The 19,940-nt window shown below is 41.4% G+C and overlaps 1 protein-coding gene across 6 annotated transcripts in view; it reads left to right on the top strand.

Annotated features, from left to right (window-relative positions):
- Positions 1 to 19,940, top strand: part of SNX25 (sorting nexin 25) — a 97,298-nt gene that overhangs the window by 23,924 nt on the left and 53,434 nt on the right. For all 6 annotated transcript variants that reach the window (XR_008710127.1, XM_055567398.1, XM_055567400.1 and 3 more), the window contains exons 2-5: positions 6,650 to 6,734; positions 10,120 to 10,336; positions 14,469 to 14,641; positions 16,359 to 16,545. Coding sequence is in view for 5 of the 6 variants with exons in the window: in XM_055567398.1 (XP_055423373.1) it covers positions 6,650 to 6,734; positions 10,120 to 10,336; positions 14,469 to 14,641; positions 16,359 to 16,545 (662 nt within the window). In the remaining variant the exon portion in view is untranslated. The remainder of the gene's footprint in view (positions 1 to 6,649; positions 6,735 to 10,119; positions 10,337 to 14,468; positions 14,642 to 16,358; positions 16,546 to 19,940) is intronic.

Genomic DNA, 19,940 nt, shown 5'->3' with positions numbered 1-19,940 from the left:
TCCAAAGTATATGAAAATAAAGTACCAAGAGTAGTTTATAATTAATAATACATTGCCTGGCACAGTTTCAAACACTTCATGTGTATTAATTCAATGCTCTTATCAGTCCTAAGAGGTAGGTCCCATTGTTATCTTTCTTTTATGGATGAGGCCCTTGAGGCCCTTGCTAAAGTAAGTTGTCCACAGTTACATGGTAAGAAATGGCCTCACCAACTAGGAGGAAATAGACCAAAATATCAGTAGGGATTATCTGTGGATAATGGTGTGAATAGGCTGCTTTAATTCTATACATTTATAGAATGTGTCCCTCTCTAGATATATTAGAACTAGCAATTTTAAAAGAAATTGAAGCATATGAGAACATTTGTAGGTTTGAATTTCAGAGAGTAGCTTTTCTTTCTTTTATCTAAAATGGAAATTATACTAGATTAAGAGGGGGGAAAAGACAAAAAACCAGTACTTTCTATCAGTACAATCTCCCTAAATGATAACCTTTCAGTATATATTGGATACAGTTTGATCTATCGATAAGGTGAACTAGACCTTCTTTAGTTCACAGTTAAACATTATAAAGCACAATCCAAGAAACTGGTTCTGATCAAACCAGGTTTTGTTTGAACACTTGAATACTTCACCAGTAACAGAGAATATAAAGGCCCATACACGATAGAACGTCTTCAGGAAATGGACACTTTCCTCTCTGGAAAGTACATCCTCAAAGGCAAAAATACTTCAGGAACAGTATGTTCTATTAAGTTGTGTGTTAACTTTGGTGATTTAACTTTCAATCCTTCTCTCTTGCTTTCATTTCCACGATTCTTTTCCCTTCAGAAAACCATCCAATCAGCTGTTAAAACCAACCAACCGATTAGCCTCAGTGTGTTGAAAGTTGATCCCGTTTTGAGTTTTATTAGTGATGATAGTTGTACTTTGCCACTAGGCGCCAGGCACTCTGCAAAATGCTTTCTTCAAGCCAGCAGTTACAGACTGGACGCCATTGCTGGGGGGGCTCTTGTCACTCACGTCACGCTCTTTCATCAGGGTCTCAGTCAAGTCCGGTGGCCTTTCCATACCTCAGTCCCTTCCTGTCTTCCTGAGAAGGGATCTGTGTGGGTTGTTTTGTTTCTTTGCTTTTGATTACATGATTTTTTGAGGATGAGGTAGAATACGGTTGGTTTGAAAGGAGCCATGGTTTTGAGAATAACATAGCTTAAGAATGAGAATATTAGTCACAAGATCCCAGTAGATTGTCTGATGCTGCAAATACTTGGGAAGACTGGGCCATGTGACAGCAATGTGTGGATAATGATGGTTGGGGTTTTGTGTTTGTTTTCCTAAGATAAATCACCATTTCAGTAGCTTTACAGGAAATTATGCCCATCACGCCATCAACTCTGTACAGCTTTTTTTTTTCTTTTTTAAAATAAATCAAAATACATAAAAAATTTTTTTATTATAAAGCGTATAGTGAAGGAGAAAGATACTTGTTTATTTGAGTCATCCAGGTAATAGGCATGAAAGGAATTACCAGCCCTGTCTCTGCTCCCACAGGAAGCAACACAGTAAGCAGTGTCGTCCGCATAAACAATGGAAAAGGAGGTGTGTGTCTCGGCTGGGTTCCAAGTCACCCCTGGCTGTCTCTTTGCTAATAGTGTCAAGGGTACCCAGCTGTCTGCGTGGATTCTCTCTCCAGATCTTGTTTCCTCAGGAGAGGGTGTCTTAATTCTGACACGAAGACAGTTGGAGCGTATTATGGCTGTAGACTAAAGCTGACATCCAGAAGTAAACAGAAAGCTGATACGTAGGTACTCAGGACAGCACTTGTTGATACGACTTCTGCTCTCTGATGCTAAGACTCGTATATCGGAGCAAAGCCTTCAGGTTTTGCCCTGTCTTTGGAGAACATTTTCAGAATGAGCAATTATTTGTTGAGGCTTCTCACTTTTTCTCTCCAGAGAACTCACTGAGTGATTAAAATGACCTCAACAAGTAGGGTCCAAGCTAGGTTTAAATCTTAAAATGAAGATAAGTTTCATTTATCTTAATGAAATGGAGAATAAGGTGTATCTTTTTTACATGGCAGGGATTCTGGTTCACCAGATGTTCCTCTATCTTAGTATTGGCACGTGCTCAGTTGTGTCCAACTCTTTGTGATCCCATGGACTGTAACCCGCCAGGCTCCTCCGTCCATGGGATTCTCCGGGCAAGGATACTGCAGTGAGTTGCCATGCCCTCCTCCAGAGGATCGTCCCAACCCAGGAATTGAACCCAGGTCTCCCGCATTGCAGGCGGATTCTTTACCATCTGAGCCACCAGGGAAGCCCAGTATTGGGATACTGATGCCAGACTCCAGGCTAGGGCTGACCGCTCAGACGACACTCGAAGTCCACAGTTCTGGATGGAATGGTGAAGCCGCCTGTCACTTACACTTTGTGGCAGAGGGCTGAGGACAGTGCGCACGTGTTTCACCCTCTACAGCACCAGCGTTACTGGGAAAGTGGTTGTGTGATGCAGGCTTTCCCTGAGGAGGGGAAGGGACTGCGAGGTGTAGAGCCGGGGGTGAGTGTTCATTGGAACACAACTCTTGGGGACATCTCTGCGGTGAGCGGTTCCTCTTTTCACACCTATAAATGGAAGGAGAGAGAAGGCAGGTTTCGACTCACAGCCCTCTGGGCCACAGCTGTGCTCACGTGCCTGAGTCTTAGCTGCCGGCCTTCTCCCCGCTTCCTCTCCTCTCTCTCCACCCTGGGATGATGACTGATTGTGAATCCCATCCCTCTGTGACCTGAAAGAAAAGGCGTGTGCCGTGACTAATCTACTCTAGTGTTGTAGTTTAGTCATGAAGAGGTTCTGGTTCCAGAAATATTAAATCCTTAAAAAAAAGGACTTTCCATGTGTGGTTACCCAGTTACTTTGGGCCCGTGATGTTTTCTTTGATCTTCCTGTTCTCCTTACTTTCAGGCTCTCAATCAGGCTGTGGGGTGACAGGGCTGAAGAACTCTTTATTATTTCCTAATAAGGGTCCTGGGGGACAGCGTGCAGGGAAATCCAGAACCAGACTGAAAAACTGATAATGCTTTTAGAGAAAGAAGCAACATAGAAAATGTTATTCTCATAAACTTTTTAAGTTAAAGCACATAAATGCCTAATTCAAAAACAGTGAGTAGGGATAAACATGTTTATTGTAGGTATTACGTCTAAGTGGGAAGCAGAGACAGAAAAGAAATGTGCAGATAGATGGTAAGAATTGGGAAAGCTGTAACTAGGGAGAGAAAGGAAAGGTAAAAAATAAGCACAAAATTGTTCTGAAGGAAGCTGTAAAGATAGACACTTAAGTACAAAATATGCTCAGACGGGCATGTGTTGTCATATTCACACCTGCTTCTCTCCCAGCCCTTAAACACAGTTTCCATTTTAAGAACTCGAATTCAGGAACTTCTCAATTAAGCGTCATTTGGCTGTGATTTCATCATCTGGTTAGTATTGTGCACGAAACTGCTGTACCTATATTTGGAAAACTATACCACAGTGTTCGCCAAAGGCTTGAGAAGTTGTGGTTAAAGTTATTTATCAGTATAGTGCTGTATCGGTATTAAGTTGTTTAAATACCTGCCTGATGTTCTAAAAAGCACTAGAATTTAAAAATTCTTCTCATTTCTTCAGTCTTTTCCTTTCATGAACTAAAATTTTACAAATTACGGTAAAATGTCCTGACCATTTAATTTTATAACAAGTTACTCAGAAACTAGAAAGTAGTTTTTGATAGATGAGAGTGTATTTCTTTTAGGATAAAATGGCTTTTGTCTATACGATTATGATTAAGGGTTTTGTCTTTTTTTTTAATGATTCCTTGAGAAAGTGTTGAATGTTATGTATTAATTTGTAGCGTTGTATATATGTGTTAGTCACTCATTCGTGTCCGACTCTTTGTAACCCCATGGACCGTAGCCTGCCAGGCTTCTCTGTCCATGGGGTTTCCCGGGCAAGAATACTGGAGTGGGTTACCATTCCCTCTTTCAGGGGATCTTCCCGACCCAGGGGTTGAGCCTGGGTCTCCTGCACTGCAGGTAGATGCTTTACCATCTGAGCCACCGGGAAGCCCAGTTTGTAGCCTAAAGGGATTCTTTTCTGAGTGTAACACATACATCTTAAGGCTTTTGAAAGTATTTCAACTAAGGAATCTTAACACTAAGACTTTTTTTTTTAGTAACAGTGATCACAAAAGTGGATGATAGTCTCGGCGTTTGACCCACAGATAGTGTGAAACTAAGCTAAGCATTGGAAATTCTGCTCTCAGGGTTCGGTGGGCCAGGGCCAGGGGTTGGTTTGCAGCTGTGTTAGGGGGCTGCCTGAGAACAGAGGGCTTTCCTCACCCTCGTTTATTGAATGAAGCTGATAGGGCCCTTAGCCATTGAGACCTCTAGAGTGATGGTGCCTGTGTAGTCAAGCACTTGTAATATTTCCCATGCACAAAAAAGTTCTCTACGTTCCACTAATAACTAGCTTCTTTTTATGCTCTGAAACCAGTGGTGGTGGTGGTGGTTTAGTCACAAAGTCATGTAAGATTCTTGCAACCCCATGGACCGTAGCCTGCCAGGCTCCTCTGTCCACGAGATTTCCCTGGCAAAAAGGCTGGAGTGGGTTGCCATTTCCTTCTCCAGGGGATCTTCCCCACCCAGAGATCAAACCCGGGTCCTCTGCATTGCAGGTGGATTCTTTATCAACTGAGCCACCAGGGAAGCCCCTGAAACCAATAAGTACACCCAATGCAGTATTTGTTGTTCAGTTGCTCAGTCGTGTCCGACTGTGACTCTATGGACTCTAGAATGCCAGGCTTCCCTGTCCTTCACCATCTCCCAGAGTTTGCTCAAACTCATGTGCATTAAGTCGGTGATGCCATCCAATCATCTCATCCTCTGTTGTCCCCTTGTCCTCCCACCTCCACTCTTTCCCAGTATCTGGGTCTTTTCTAATGAGTCAGCTCTTCACATCAGGTGGCCAAAGTATTGGAGCTTCAGCTTCAGCACCAGTCCCTCCAATGAATATTCAGGATTTATTTCCTTTAGGATTGACTGGTTGGATCTCCTTGCAGTCCAAGGGAGTCTCGAGAGTCTTCTCCAACACCACAGTTCTATAGCATCAGTTCTTCAGCACTCAGCCTTCTTCATGGTCCAGCATATGCTTACAATATACATATACTTTTGATCACTTTGGAATGTGATCAATTAAAAAGCTTTTCTCTTTAAAGTACCCTTAGCTGCCTGATAGTGGGATTTAAATCCTGCATGTTGCCTCTCTGTTTTTGCCAACTAGTACTTTTTTATAATTAAAATTTTAAATTGGGTTATACAGACATATATGGAGGAAGAAACCATTTTTAATTGTTTAGCATATGTGTTTCCAAACATTTTCCATCATGGAAAACTTTTCATGAAGGCATATGTATCCCTAATTCATTCTTTTTTCATGGCTGCATTATATTCTAAAACATGAACCATCACAATTTAACTCTTTGATTATTGATATACACTCGATTCTGGGAGTTGGTGATGGACAGGGAAGCCTGGTGTGCTGCAGTCCATGGGGTCGCAAAGAGTTGGACATGATTGAGCAACTGAACTGAACTGATAAACTTGATTTATTTCCAGTTTCTTCCCTTAGAGTCAATATAGCAGTGAAAGTCTTGGTATGTGTACTTTTTTTTTTAATGTGCAAGTATTTTATCTTAGCTGAATTCCTAGAAGTAGAATTGCTGAATAAACAGAGTGCTTTTAAATTTTGATATGCGCTCAGCTGTTTTCTTAAAAGCTTTTAGAAATGGACGTTTCCCCTCACTATGAATGAAAATGGCCATTTCCACATGTCTTTGCCAACATTAGGTTAGATGACACTTTGCCCCCGCTTTGTCAGTCTGGTGGGGTCTCATTGCACTTATTTGCATTTCTTCATTGAAAAAAGAGGTTGCAATTTTTTTTTCATAAATTGGTGTTTATCTTTTATGATTGCCCTTTTAATTTCTTTGCCTGGTTTTTTCTTTTGAGTTATTTTTCTTGTTTCGGGATCTCTGTATGTATGAAATAATAGTCCTTTGTTACACATCTTGCAGGTGTTGTCTGTCAGTTATATTTTATAGTTATCTTTTGTCAAACAGGAATTTCCTATTTTATGTAGTTGTATTTGTCAGGTTTCTTTTCCTTTATAACTCTTTTTGTGTCTTATTTTGGAGAGTGCTTCTCCATCCCAGGATTAAACACAGCATCTCCTTTGTTTTCCTTTAAATACATTTTTAGTTAAGAAAATATTTAGCTCTTTAATCAGTTTGGAGTTATTAGTATATGAAGTATTTTTCTCATTATGTTCTTAATTCTCATATATTTGCATTTCTGTATAGATGTTTTTGTACTTTCTACCATTCAGTTGTTTATTTCTACGCTAGCATCATGCTGTCTTGATATCTGCCAGGGAAAATCCTTCCTTAATTCTTTTTCAAAAATTTCTTAACCTTAAGCACGTATTTACTTTTCCAGAAGAACCTTATAATCTGTTAAGCAATATTTTAACGTCTGTTTAAATGGTTTTTCATACTTTTGGTTTTATATTTATGTGATTTATTCAGTAATCTGTATCTTTTTTTCTTCTTATATTTCAGAGTCCTGTGTATGGAGACTCAAATGAGTCAGTTCAGTCTAGAAGGGTAGTCATTTCTCATAATATGGACAAAGCTCTGAAAGAAGGTAAGGATTAAGTGAGGGTATATAATTACCACGGGAAGCAATTCATTATGTTGTAAAAGGAAAATAGTAATTTCCAGCAAATTTATCTATCCTCTCTCTGATGCCATTTGGATTTTTTTCATCATGAATTTTTACTTGAAGACATAGTAAATACATTCAGTTGTTGTTTAGTCAGCAAACTGTGTCTGACTCTTTGTGGCCCCATGGACTGTAGCCCGCCAGGCTTCTCTGTCCTTGGGATTCTCCAGGCAAGAATACCAGAGTGGGTTGCCATGCCCTTCTCCTGGGGATCTTCCCGACCCTGGGAACAAACCCATGTCTCCTGCATTGGCAGGCAGATTCTTTTACCACTGAGTCACCAGGGAAGCCCCCCAGTACATCCATGTTTCAGTTAAATGAATGGGATCTAAACATTGATTAAGCAGGAATTTGCAGATCGCATGAAACTAGCCAGCTTAGTGGGGTACTTCCACGATATGAAGCAAGAATCTGTTGTTCATTGTTACTTGAAGTAGGTGTCAGGAAGCCTTTTTTTTTTTTTTTTCTTTTGTTAATAGATATACGTAGAGAAAGTGTGTTGGGAATAAATATACTCAGGCTTGCTCATGGACAAACCAGTTAACCAAATTAAGGGATCTTGGCCAACCTTGACAAAAGAATGAAGGACAGAGACGTGGAACTTGTATTAAAGATGATTGAAAGGGGACTGTGGCGGGTACAGTGTTATATGTCTGGAAATGGGGATGAGTAAGTGTAATTACACATATTAAAGTTTAAAAGAGACTATATTTTGATCAAATTAAAGTTTTAAAAATATGTTTTAAAAATCAAATTTCTAAAAACTGACAGTTTTGATTATTATATACAAAAAAAAAGTCTGAGGTTTTCCAGATGAAAATACAGTGTTAAGTATGAAGTTAGGAGAGAACTGGCAACTACTCTTCTATATCAGATACCCTTAAAAGCTTTTCTCCTCAAGTTACATTTCCTGGAAAACTGGCAGAAGGTAGACTTTTAAAAGTCTTTTTGACTTACTATTAAATCTCACTAGATCTGCAGCCCAATTTTCACTGTACTGCCCTGAATTATCTCAGTAATGTGGGCAGGAAATGTAATTCAGCAATTATCAAGTACCTGCTGTTTGCTCAGTAGAACTCAAACTGTCCAAGGATTAGATGCTGACACAAAAGAAGCATAGCTGGTACCTCAAAGAGCATGGCTTTCCCCCTCTCTATAGGCTCAACTTATCTAGTTCATGTCTCTTTACCCAGTGGTATGAAATACGTGTTCATTTTTCTTGAATAAATCAATAGATCCACCAGTGACATAAGCTAATAACCTCAGATCTTCCCAGAAGATGACTTTTCTTCTGCACACAGAGAGTAATTACTAATTGCATTTTTGAAAACTTTGCAAACCACAGAGGGACATCTATGTGATCAATGGAATTGTTGTTATTGTCATCATCACTAGGGCAGTTCCTGGTTGAATGACTGTTTCTTTGTTCCAAGAGACTCTGGTCATGGACCACTTATGACCTGTGGGGCTCTACCCTCTTGGGCATGGAAGACTGTGCCTGAGTTACCGTGGGGAGAAGGCAGAGGTGGAAAATGGCTCTCTCTCTCGTACTGTTTACTTAGACGGAGTCATTCCTTGTTCTGAACATTTATAGATAGAGATTTACCTAACATCACATTTTCTAGACGGCTGCTGCTGCTGCTAAGTCGCTTCAGTCGTGTCCCACTCTGTGCGACCCCAGAGACCGCAGCCCACCAGGCTTCCCCGTCCCTGGGATTCTCCAGGCAAGAACACTGGAGTGGGTTGCCATTTCCTTCTCCAACATTTTCTAGACTAAACGGTAGCTTTTAAACTGGTCTCCTCACCTCTAGTATTTCTCTCTTGTTACCCTAAATCGTCTTTTCAGATTAATCTAACTAAAACTGAAGTTCTAATCATGTTATTCCATTCTCTCTAATCTTCTGTGATCCCCTCTTACCTGCTTATTTCTTGAAGAGCAGTCCTAGAAAATAGATGTATTTAAGTCATAACAGTGTTGAATTTTTTGTTAGCTGTTACGCCTTTAGAAGAAAAGCTGTTTGCTTGGCAGTGAGAATAAGTGTTTTTTCATTTCTTACTGTGGTTTGTTACATTACTCATGCATATTTCTTAATGAAGAATACAAAATGATTTTACTATCATGAATTTCTCTGTCTCCTTGAATTGACACAGATGATATATTTTAAAATATTTTGGGTTTTTTTGCACTTGCATGAATGAGTGTCTGTAGTTATATAACACATAGAATCGTGTCTTTGTTTTGTACTTTTATATTTTTATGATACTTAGTTTGAAGAGGGGTGCTGATGAACTATTGAAAGAAGATACACCTGTGACTAGCACATATCTCTATTACTAAGTACAGATTTTTGCCAATATTCATTTTTATCCATTTCTCACCAAAATGTATTATCAAAAGGAGTGTTTTAGAGTTACAGTAATCAGAATATGCAATGTGGTTAACAAATGTAATGAAACATTATATAGGTGAATATGGCCTTCACATAAATCCTTTAGCATGTTGAAAAGATCTTAGTTTTAAGCATTAAGTCTCTTATAATTGCTCTTAATTTCCTGCTTTAATTTGAAATTAAATTTTAATGAAAGAAAAAAATGCTTCTATTTTCCAAACGCTTCAGTTTGCAGATTTACTTGCTATTAGCTAAAAATCCTGTGGCGTGAAAACTTTTCATTTAATAGAAGAGTAAGAGAGAAGGAATTGCGCATGAAGAACTTAGCAGTGTTTTTATTGGCAAAGTGTGTGTCCTCACGCTCTTGCTGCTTGGCACTGGGATGCCCAGAAGGAGGATAAAAGGATGTGAAAGCCTGGAGGTCGTGTAACCCAGCTTACCATCTCAGGAAGTACTTCTTCCATGTCATCCTTGTCCATTAAATGCTCCACTTGTGTTGAAATTTCTTATGATGGTGCATTCATCATCTAATATGGCAATCTCTCGAACAATTTTAATGTTTTTGTTCAGCTCTTACTTGTGTTGAACAGAAAAAAGCAACTTCCTTGTGATTTCCACCCATCTAGAGCAATTTGAAATTAAACACCCAATCAGGGAGTTGGGTACCAAGATAGACTATTTAAAGATTGGGCTATCCAAGAAAATCTAGTACTTCGGGTCTCCACACCCCCAAAATTCGAGTTAGATAAGAATCCCTCGTTTTGAAAGGTTTTAGGAAACGGTGTGTCTTCCCTTGTTTTGCTCTCCACTCTTTATATTTTAAAGCGACTGTTAAATAGCAGCAGACAGCAGGAGCGCTCTCTCAGTGTCTGCGGCCCTCGCCCGCGTTTGACGCGCGGTCTTTCTCTTCCTGGTAGTGTTTGACTACAGCTACAGAGACTACATCCTGTCCTGGTACGGAAACCTCAGCAGAGACGAGGGCCGGCTCTACCACCTGCTGTCCGAGGATTTCTGGGAAGTCGCCAGACAGCTGCGCCACCGGCTGAGCCACATGGACGTGGTCAAAGTCGTCTGCAACGATGTCGTGCGAGCTTTGCTCACTCACTTCTGTGACCTGAAGGCGGCGAGTGCCAGGTAGCTGTTACAGTGGGAACAACCTCTCCTCCCTTTACTCACGTTAAAGTATTTTCCTTGTTGAGAAAAGGGGTCAGAGTCAAGACAGAACTCTAGCATATTCACCCTCTTATTGGTCCTTGGCTGCAAATGTTGACATTGTGGGGAATCATTATAATGTTCTGATAGAGCAAATAAAAAGTTTTTTTTTACCAGAAAACCACTGTATAGACCTGTTTGATTTTGTAAATAGCTGAAGCAGTGAGATTAATTTTACAGAGCCAGCACTATCATGAAGTTATTTAGTAGCGTTAAAGGTGCCTAGAAACAGAACATTTAAATATAGTTGTTATACACTCTGAAGAGTGTCAGTGAGTTTTCAGTTTTCGAGAAAGTTTAAATAAAGTTCATGTTTCTTTTTGTGAGTCCTGTGTTAAGAGCTCTGTTGCATCGTAGTATCCCAAAACTTGATTTTTAAAAGGAACTCCGTATGGATCATGCAGGCCATGATTAGAGAAGGTGTTTTCATGTGAAAATTGCCAGTACTCAGGCTTGTCAGCCTTTTGTACTATTAGCCAGGAAAGGTTTGTGCCTGAGAGGTGACTCTGCCTTTGGAAGAAGACTTCAACAAGACCTCGGTGCTCATAACAAATCGTTATTCCCTTAGGTTTGCTGATAGGATCCTAAACGTCTGTCTCACTCTAGCCTGAGTGAGAGCATGACAACTCATAGCACCTCTAACCTGGCCATAAAGAGCAGTCTCACTGCAGCGAGTCGGCTTCTGCCTACTGGATACAGTCTCAGTTGGAGTAGGAGCAGGGTCCCAGCAGTTTCTGGGGCCTCTTCTCACTGATATAGCGCTGCCTCTATTTTAGGGGAGAAGAGAAAGTATTTGCAAAATATGTAAGGGGATGAGGAAGCAGAGGCATCCTCCTCGGGCAGGTGGTAGCTCTCCTCCTTGTAAGAAGCCCTGTCTTGTGGATTGGTCTGCGAGCACTTGCTGCCCTGCCTGTGAGGTTGTGGGGGCTCCTGGCTGTTAAGGGGGGTCGTGCGGCGGCAGCTGTCCAGGAGTCATCTCTCTCCCCACGCTCACCCAGCTTAGGTTCACGAGGCCAGAATCCACAGGGCCACTGTATGCCTATTCTTTTAAACTACTTATTTTGCATTGGAGTATAGCCGATTGACAATATTGTGATAGTTTCAGATGGACACCAAAGGGACTCAGCCATGCATATACATGTATCTGTTCTCCCCCAAACTCCCCTCCCATCCAGACTGCCACATAACATTGAGCAGAATTTCCTGTGCTCTACAGTAAGTCCTTGTCAGTTATCCATTTTAAATAGAGCAGTGTGTACATGTCCACATTTTTTGCAGATTTTAAAAATAAAACGGATACATTAAAAAAATTTGTTAAACTTTTTATTTTGTATTACAATATAGCGGGTTAAGAATAGTGTGAGAGTTGGGAATACTTTTTATATTGTGATCCAGTTTCATCAAATAATGCTCTTTACTTATGATAACTTTGATTTTTTTTTTTGGTTCTTTACCATTAAAAAAAATGGCATCTGAGATTGAATTTTATCTTCTTCCTTGTGAGTCCCAATCCACAGTTTGAAAAATTTACTGTGGAGCAGCGGTTTTCAGTTTTCCTGGTCTGAGGATAGCCCTGTGCTCTTGAAGGTTGTCGAGGACCTGAAAGAGCTTTAGTCTGTGTGGGTTACGGCCGTGGGGTCCCGGGGCCGGCTTGTGCTGGCGCAGGAGCAGCACTGAGGTCAGTGAGCACCACCTTGTCACTTTGTAATTGGCCACGGCGGGAGTACTGACCCCGTGAAATGGGGCAAATGCTCCAAATGGGAGCTTTTCTCCCCTTTGGAGAGCCAATTGTTAAACATTTACCAGCTCAGCACTCATCGTATCTGTCAATATTTATCATATCAGATATTACACTAAGACTTTAAGCGTAAGAATGCACAGTATGCTTTCCACTCACCGTCAAGAGTGACAAGGTCACCACACAGCCTGTCGCCTCTGGGAAACTCCACTACAACTCGTGAGAGCAGGCGAGACACGTGGAATTGTTTCGTTGCTGTGAATAGGGTTTGGACCTCACAGACCTCCTGACAGTGTCTGGGGGACACACGGGAGCCTGCAGACCACCCTTTGAAAACCATTGTTTTTAGAGAAAGTAACTTCCAGTAAGGAGGGGGTATGTGAACCGATGAGGAAGTTATAAGGGTCATCTTGCTGGAGTCTCAGAAGCTTCAACCTCTCCTGAGTGTTCTGAGCCCCGTGCAGCACCTAATCGGCTATGGCATCTGCTCCATAAAGCACTCCCTAGTTCTGTCTGGTGGATACTGTTATCAGTGGAAGCTCATTTTCAAGTATTTAAATTATGGCTCAATAGAGGACAATATTTTTAGATCATTGTTTTATTCCAGTTAGAAGACTGATGAATTTAGGTTTGGGAGAAGAGCAAGTGGTTAGAGAAATGGCGTGTTTTTATGATTATCTGATTTCAACATGAGAATATATTTTTCATTGAGACATTTATTTACCAGCTTGCGAAATGACTGCCTTTGTGGATTATATAAAGATATTATGAGTAAGCATCAGAATAATAGAAACAGAGACTTGATTGCATTTTAGAAGTGCCTTCTGTTTGGACCTCCAGTTTTCTTGTGCCAAGGATAGATTTATTGGTGTCTGGGCTATGCCTAGAAGCTCTAGTTGATGATTCTTATTAAAGGAAGGAACTCTATCACTGTTCTCTGAGATTATGGATATTTGGAAAAGTGCCAGTAGGTCACTGGTGTTTTGCATATAGATGGTGGTGCCCTGGAGGTGAATGCTGGGGATCTAATATCTGATTGTGCATCACCTTCTACACATCACACAATGAGATTGGGCAGAAATGCATCTAGGTTCTGTGGTTATCTCTGCACTCACCTGCCCCAGATAAACTGTGCCTTCGCCCTGGAAATCGCCATTGGGGTGCAGATTTCCATTGACTGCAAAATGACAGTGGCAGCCAGGAGGCACCCAGTTGAATTGGCCACAGTCAGGCAAGAGAATAATAAATTGCATTAATAAAAGCGACACATCCTCTGGTTGACTGTTGGGCAATTGTGTGGCGGCAGCTTTCCGGTCAGCCTGTATTTATTTCCCAGCCAACATGCTGTTGGCTGCTCTAAGTCAATCCAGATCACACTTAATTCTGGCCTGTTTCCTCTTCCTTTGCCCCATCTGTCTTGTTCTAGCATGTTTCAGGGAAATTTAAAAATGATTGTTTTTATGCTATTAAATCAATAGCATTTTTAATTTCATAGCCTCCTTTTTACAGTCTGTGTATTCTTTTTACTCAGAAAGCCCAGGCATGCTGTTTAAGGGACAAAATAATGCTTTTCTTCACATATTTTTCTTTTTATCTCTGAATTTTTTTTTTTTTCCTTTTCATCTTAATCTCTAATTCTGGCTTTATGTTAAAGAGTTGGGGATGTGCGAGTCAGAGCAGAACTTGAATTACTTCTACCATTAATTACCTCTGTGACTTTGGACTGTTCACTCGATCATTCAGATCCTTAATATTCTCATCTGTAAAATGGCGATGATAATACACACTTCTTGATGTAGCTGGGAAGATTAAGTAATGCTGCGTATATAAAATGTATGGAAGGTTAACGTCCTTTTGCTTACTCAAGGCACGAGAACCCAGAGGTAAGTACTAGGAATTGCAGTAAGGACGCTGGCAGAAGGATGCTGTCAGGACCTGGTGACCCTGGTTTATGCTTTGTTAGATTTTTTTTTTTTTTAAAGGAAACTCTAGATGACATTTAAAAAGAGAGCTAGAAGGTTTTAAAATCTAATTAAAGAGACACTCACCCCTTTCTGGATAGTTGTTGCTATGATTTGGGAGTTCTGTATAACCGTTCATGCTACTTAAGGTTAGAAATCCCAAAAGCCCATTTTTCCAGATTAATCTGTGGTTGAGAAAATTATTGACTATTGATAGTCTACGAGTGAACATAGTTGTTAAAACTGAACGTGTTGCCCATTTGAAGTTTTTTTTTAACCTAATGGTACATGACCAAATTGTTTCTAGAAATTTCTTTCCTTCCTTTTCCCTCTGTTCATGTATTTATTTTTTCAGACATGAAGAGCAGCCGAGGCCTTTTGTGTTGCATTCTTGCTTGAGGAACTCAAATGATGAAGTAAGATTTCTGCAGACGTGTTCTCGGGTTCTGGTGCTCTGTCTCCTTCCTTCGAAGAGCATCCAGTCTCTCAGCTTACGCATAATGCTTGCAGAAATTCTGACAACAAAAGGTAGACTTTCATAACTAATTGATATTACTAATGCGATACTTACTGCAAACTAGCGTGCTCCATATGAGTGTGAGCTGTATGATACCTGTACTGACCTTGTATACTGTGGGATGTGTGGGAATTAAAGTATTTTCAAAAGATCAAGTTTTAAATGTCACTTGAAGAAGACATCACTTGGCCCTATGTGATAAATTTTTTTTTTTATATAACACATTGCCAAATACATAGTCCATTTTTTTTTAATAATAGATAAGGACTGGTTATCTATTATTAAAAAAAAAGGACTATGTATTTGGCAATATGTTATATAAAAAATTTATCACATAGGGCCAAATGATGTCTTCTTCAAGTGACATTTAAAACCAGTCCTTCGGAGAAGGCGATGGCACCCCACTCCAGTACTTTTGCCTGGAAAATCCCATGGACAAAGGAGCCTGGTAGGCTGCAGTCCATGAGGTCGCTAAGAGTCGGACACGACTGAGCAACTTCACTTTCATGCATTGGAGAAGGAAATGGCAACCCACTCCAGTGTTCTTGCTTGGGGATCCCAGGGATGGGGGAGCCTGGTGGGCTGCTGTCTATGGGGTTGCACAGAGTCGGACACAACTGAAGCGACTTAGCAGCAGCAGCAGCAACCAGTCCTTATCCCCTTCACAATGTAGCATCCATTATATGCGTAAACAAAAGAATATCTGTACTCAAGGTCTAGTATGCATTCATTTAAAATACCTTTGCCGCACTATTCATTGGTAATACCTATATGTGACTTAGGTCTCCACAGGTGGAGCAGTGGTAAAGAACCTACCTGCCAATGCAGGAAATGCAAGAGATGCAGGTTCAGTCTCTAAGTCAGGAAGATCCCCTGGAGTCGGAAATGGCATCCCACTCCAGTGTTCTTGCCTGGAGAATTCCATGGACAGAAGAGCCTGGCGTGCTACAGTCCATGGGGTTGCAAAGAGTCAGACATGACTAAGCACAGCACCACCACCAACATATGTGACTTAGAATACATAAAAAAGGAGCTGTACCACAATATAATGTGGTTATTAGAAAAAAAGTGTATCCAAGGAAATGCTTAGCTAGGATAAGAAAAATGGAAGAAAATATCATCTAAAGAGAAACTTTTCCTACCGCAGAATCTCAAAAGAACGTTGTGTTTATATGCATTGATTTAATGTCTCATTTATTATCTCAGGATTAGCCAGCTCTGCCCATTAGCTGATACAGCCAACCATAGAGAGAAGGCGACCTTTTTAACCTGAAGTTTGTAGGATGACTCTTTGATGGTGTCATTGGCTTTCTCACAACTTCCTCCCTGAGGTCTGTTTCACCAGTTGGGAGAATGTTAACTTTCAACCTTTTGGCAGATGAAGCATGTGGAGCCTTATAATGGAAATAAAAGGAAAAAAAATGAATGTATTTAATTTTGATAGCTTTGCTAACCACTTGGGTTCCAAATGGTTTTCTTTCATCATTCTTTCCCATGTAACTCATTAGTTAAAATGACCACTTGGTTGTAGCCTTAGCTGGTAGCAGACCCAGAGGGATGGGTCCATGTGTATCTGTGTGTTGCGTGTGTGCACGTGCGTGCACACTTGTGCAGCCCACTTGGGTGGTTTCACAGTGTTTGCCACATGCAGTTTCAATTATGAAGCATGAACACAGCTCCTCTGAAGGAGAAGGCCTTGTCAGGGTCGCTCTCTTCTCTGTCCCGCAGTCTTGAAGCCGGTGGTGGAGCTGCTCAGTAACCCGGATTACATTAACCAGATGCTGCTCGCCCAGCTGGAGCGCAGGGAGCACATGAACGAACATCACAAGAGAGCCTACACGTACGCGCCTTCCTATGAAGAGTTCATCAAGCTCATTAACAGCAACTCTGATGTTGAGTTCCTGAAGCAGCTCAGGTATTTGGTCTTTAATTATAGCATGACAATGCTACTAATGATCCTTCTCTGGCTGGTTAGGTTAAAAAAAAAAGTGCTTGTCAGGGAAGCAGAAATAAAGGAAGTCCATAAATCTCACTAATCAGTAACAACAAAATTTATCGAGCTTCTCCCTTAATAGTGGAGTTTATTTGTTCAAAGTACATGTTTTTCAAATGATTAGGTTATAAGAGAAAGTCGATCAGTTGTTAGAACCTGTGTAGCTGCTCAGATGCGTCCTTGGGGAAAGCAGTGGAAGGAACTGATGTGTGTTTAAAATTACAGCGTAGAACATTTGTGTTGATTTTCTTTTTTCTTAGAAAACACAGAGGCCCAGTTTGGGGAATAAAGGGGTTCTTGACTGATTGTCTTGAGAAAACACGTTGGAAATAGCACCCCAGGAGTCTCTTTCATAGGGGAGTCCAGTCTCCTTCCCTGACCTGTGACTGGGGGAGTTCCATGGGCTTTGCTGTATCGTAGCATCTTGGGCAGCTCTCCTTGAGGGGGCACTGGTGTGTTTCATCCTCGGGGTGGTTGTCCCTGTTCACTGTATCTGAGGCACAGACCTGAGGACCAGTTTTTACTCTCTGCTTCTTGTACTGGAGAGGCTGCCAGGAACAACTCTACGATGGCGGGGATTGATCTTTCTGCTCAAGGAGGAGATGACGCGGCATAAAGTATCTTGTTACTTAGCTACTTATTGTTCATCTGATTGAAAAAAAACATTGCCCTCTTATTTAAGGGTCAACTCTGCCCACTCGTATTGACAGACAGAATTGCTTTTTATCAGACTTCTGTCTGAAACCCACATCGATGAGGCTCATCAGCACAAATGGAGCTGCTTTCTTCAATCATAATCTCAACTGTCCCGTTGTTTTTCCTGTACAGTTAGAGGACTCTGCTCTCTGACTTTTATTAGCATTTTAGGTCCCTGTCTTCAAACTGCCCCCAGTAAAATTTTGGGATAGGCTGCCTAAAGCAGGAATTGCATCTTATTTCGACTAAGTGAAGCCATCTTTGTTTTATACATATTTGAAAAAAGATGCACACGTGCATGCTTAGTCTCTCAGTCGTGTCTGACTCTTTGTGACCCCCTTGGACTGTAGCCCTCCGGCTCTTCTGTCCATGGGATTTCCCAGACAAGAATACTGGAATGAGTTGCCATTTCTTCCTCTTGGATCTTCCCGACTCAGGGATCAAACCCTCATCTCCTGCTTGGCGGGGGGATTCTTTACCACTGTATAACTTGGGAAGCCTGGAAGAAAGATGAGTATTTTCTAAAGGAAATAGTCACTCAGCTCTGCTAGACTAGAATGCATTAAAAATAAACAAACAACAGCAAAAAGTCCTTGAATGTGCCATTTGCAGTTCTGCAGTAGAACTACAAAAAAAACTTTGTTTTCTTTTTTTCTGAGTAGGCATGAGATGTTTTCATGGTAGGATTATAGAGCTAGAAATGCATCCAGCAGGCACACCCTTGGCTGTATATTAGAATCAACCAGACTTTTAAAAATTACAGCTTGAGATCCCACTGTCTCTTTGAGGCTACTTCCTCGTTCTTCTTCTCTAGCCTCCAAGATGTCAAACTGAGGATATGGGAGCTAGACTGGGTTAATATTTTGAATTTTCTGGGTCTTCTAGTAGGAGCAGTAAACAGCTCTGCTAACAAAACAGGAACCAGTAATCTGAATGTGGTGTTGATGCAGGATGTTAAAGGGCAGCTGATTAGATTCCAGTGGTGGAGTGGCTGGTGGGGTGATGGCCACCGTCAAGGAAAGTCAGAGTCTCATTCAGAGCTAAGATGCACCCACTCGTGAAATGCGGCAGTCACAGCCCTGGAGAAAAGACCGCATGTTCCTTTATATTGAAGATAAAGCAGGCGTCGAAGTGAACATTAAGCAAAGGAGAAGTGAAAGACCCTGATGGAACCTTTTGTAAACAAGTAGGCAGGTTGTGGTCCAGGAATCTGGCATATCCGGGGCTGTCTGCCTTCTGAAATTCTTAAGGTTATTTGTGAAAAGTTACTTGAATGAAAATTATTTGCTCCTCCATGGAAAGTACAGATGCCTAGGCTTCACCACTGGGAACTTTGTTATAACTGGTCTGGAGTGGAACTTGGGCATCACCTTCCCAGGGGATCATAACATGTGATTAAGACCCCAAGAATGTGGTTTCTTTTTTAAATGTAGTATCCTCTCACCTGTTGCCAGTCTGAAGTTTTTTCCAGATGTCTCGTCATGTAATTCATTCTATTCTGATTCTTTGAAAATGACTTATACTGTATGAGGTGCATGGTAACTCTGATAGGGGGATACTAACTGATCCGGGCCCCTCAGTCTTCTTCCAGGGTTACTATCACGAGCAAAGGGCATCTTACCCCTGACCTTCCCGAGAGACGTGCGTGTTTAACCTGAGGTTTCTCAGCCTTGGCAAAACTGACACGTGGAGCTGGATGATCCTTTGTTGTGGGGGTTGTTCAACTTCGTGTAGAACATAAGCAGCACCCCTGGCCTCCACGCGCCGAATGCCAGCAGCACCCCAGAGTTGTGACAGCCCAGAACGTCTCTGGACATTGCCGTGTGTCCTCTGGGGACAAAGATGTTCCTGCTTACGAGCCACTCGTGTAACTCCAAGAACAGTTTGCAGATACTGTACTTACGTTGTACATGCTTGCTTAGTCTCTTCAGTCGTGCCCGATTCTTTGCAACTCTATGGACTGTAGCCTGCCAGGCTCCTCTGACTATGGAATTCTCCGGACAAGAATACTAGAGTGGGCTGCCATACCCTTCTCCAGGGGATCTTCCTGACCCAGGGATTGAACCTGCATCTATGTCTCCTGCATTGGCAGGCAGGTTCTTTACCACTAGTGCCACCTGGGGAGCCCTGTCTTATCTTAGGTTTAGATTCAGCTGAAAATTAGAAAACCCACAGAATAATGACGACTTGTCAAAGAACAGAGGGTGTTTTCTTCCTTACACAGAAGTCTGGAGGACCCAGGTCCTTGAGAAGGACCCAGGCTCCTCCTAGCTCACTGCTCTGCCCTCCTGTATTCCAGAGGCCTCATGGTCAGGATGTTCTCTAGGATGCCAGCTGTCATATCCCCATCCCAGGAAGTGGGAGGGAGGCCAGGAAAGATGGTGGCATAGGTCACGCATGCACTGCTTGTCTTTTAAGTTTTAAATTGTCTTGTCTTTTAAATTTGAATTTTAAATTTAAATTGTCTTGTCTTTTATATTTCTAGAAGCTGCTACATGACATTTTTGTTTATGTTGGGTTGGTCAAAACAACTGAGACAAAAACAAGTAGTCTTTTTCTGGGCACCCTTAAGCTTAGTTGTAAATGGAGGGTTCTATTACTAGGGAAGACTAAAGAATGGG

The sequence above is a fragment of the Bubalus kerabau genome, chromosome 2, assembly GCF_029407905.1.
Source record: "Bubalus kerabau isolate K-KA32 ecotype Philippines breed swamp buffalo chromosome 2, PCC_UOA_SB_1v2, whole genome shotgun sequence".
Taxonomy (NCBI): domain Eukaryota; kingdom Metazoa; phylum Chordata; class Mammalia; order Artiodactyla; family Bovidae; genus Bubalus; species Bubalus kerabau.
This window is presented reverse-complemented; position numbering and strand designations above follow the sequence as displayed.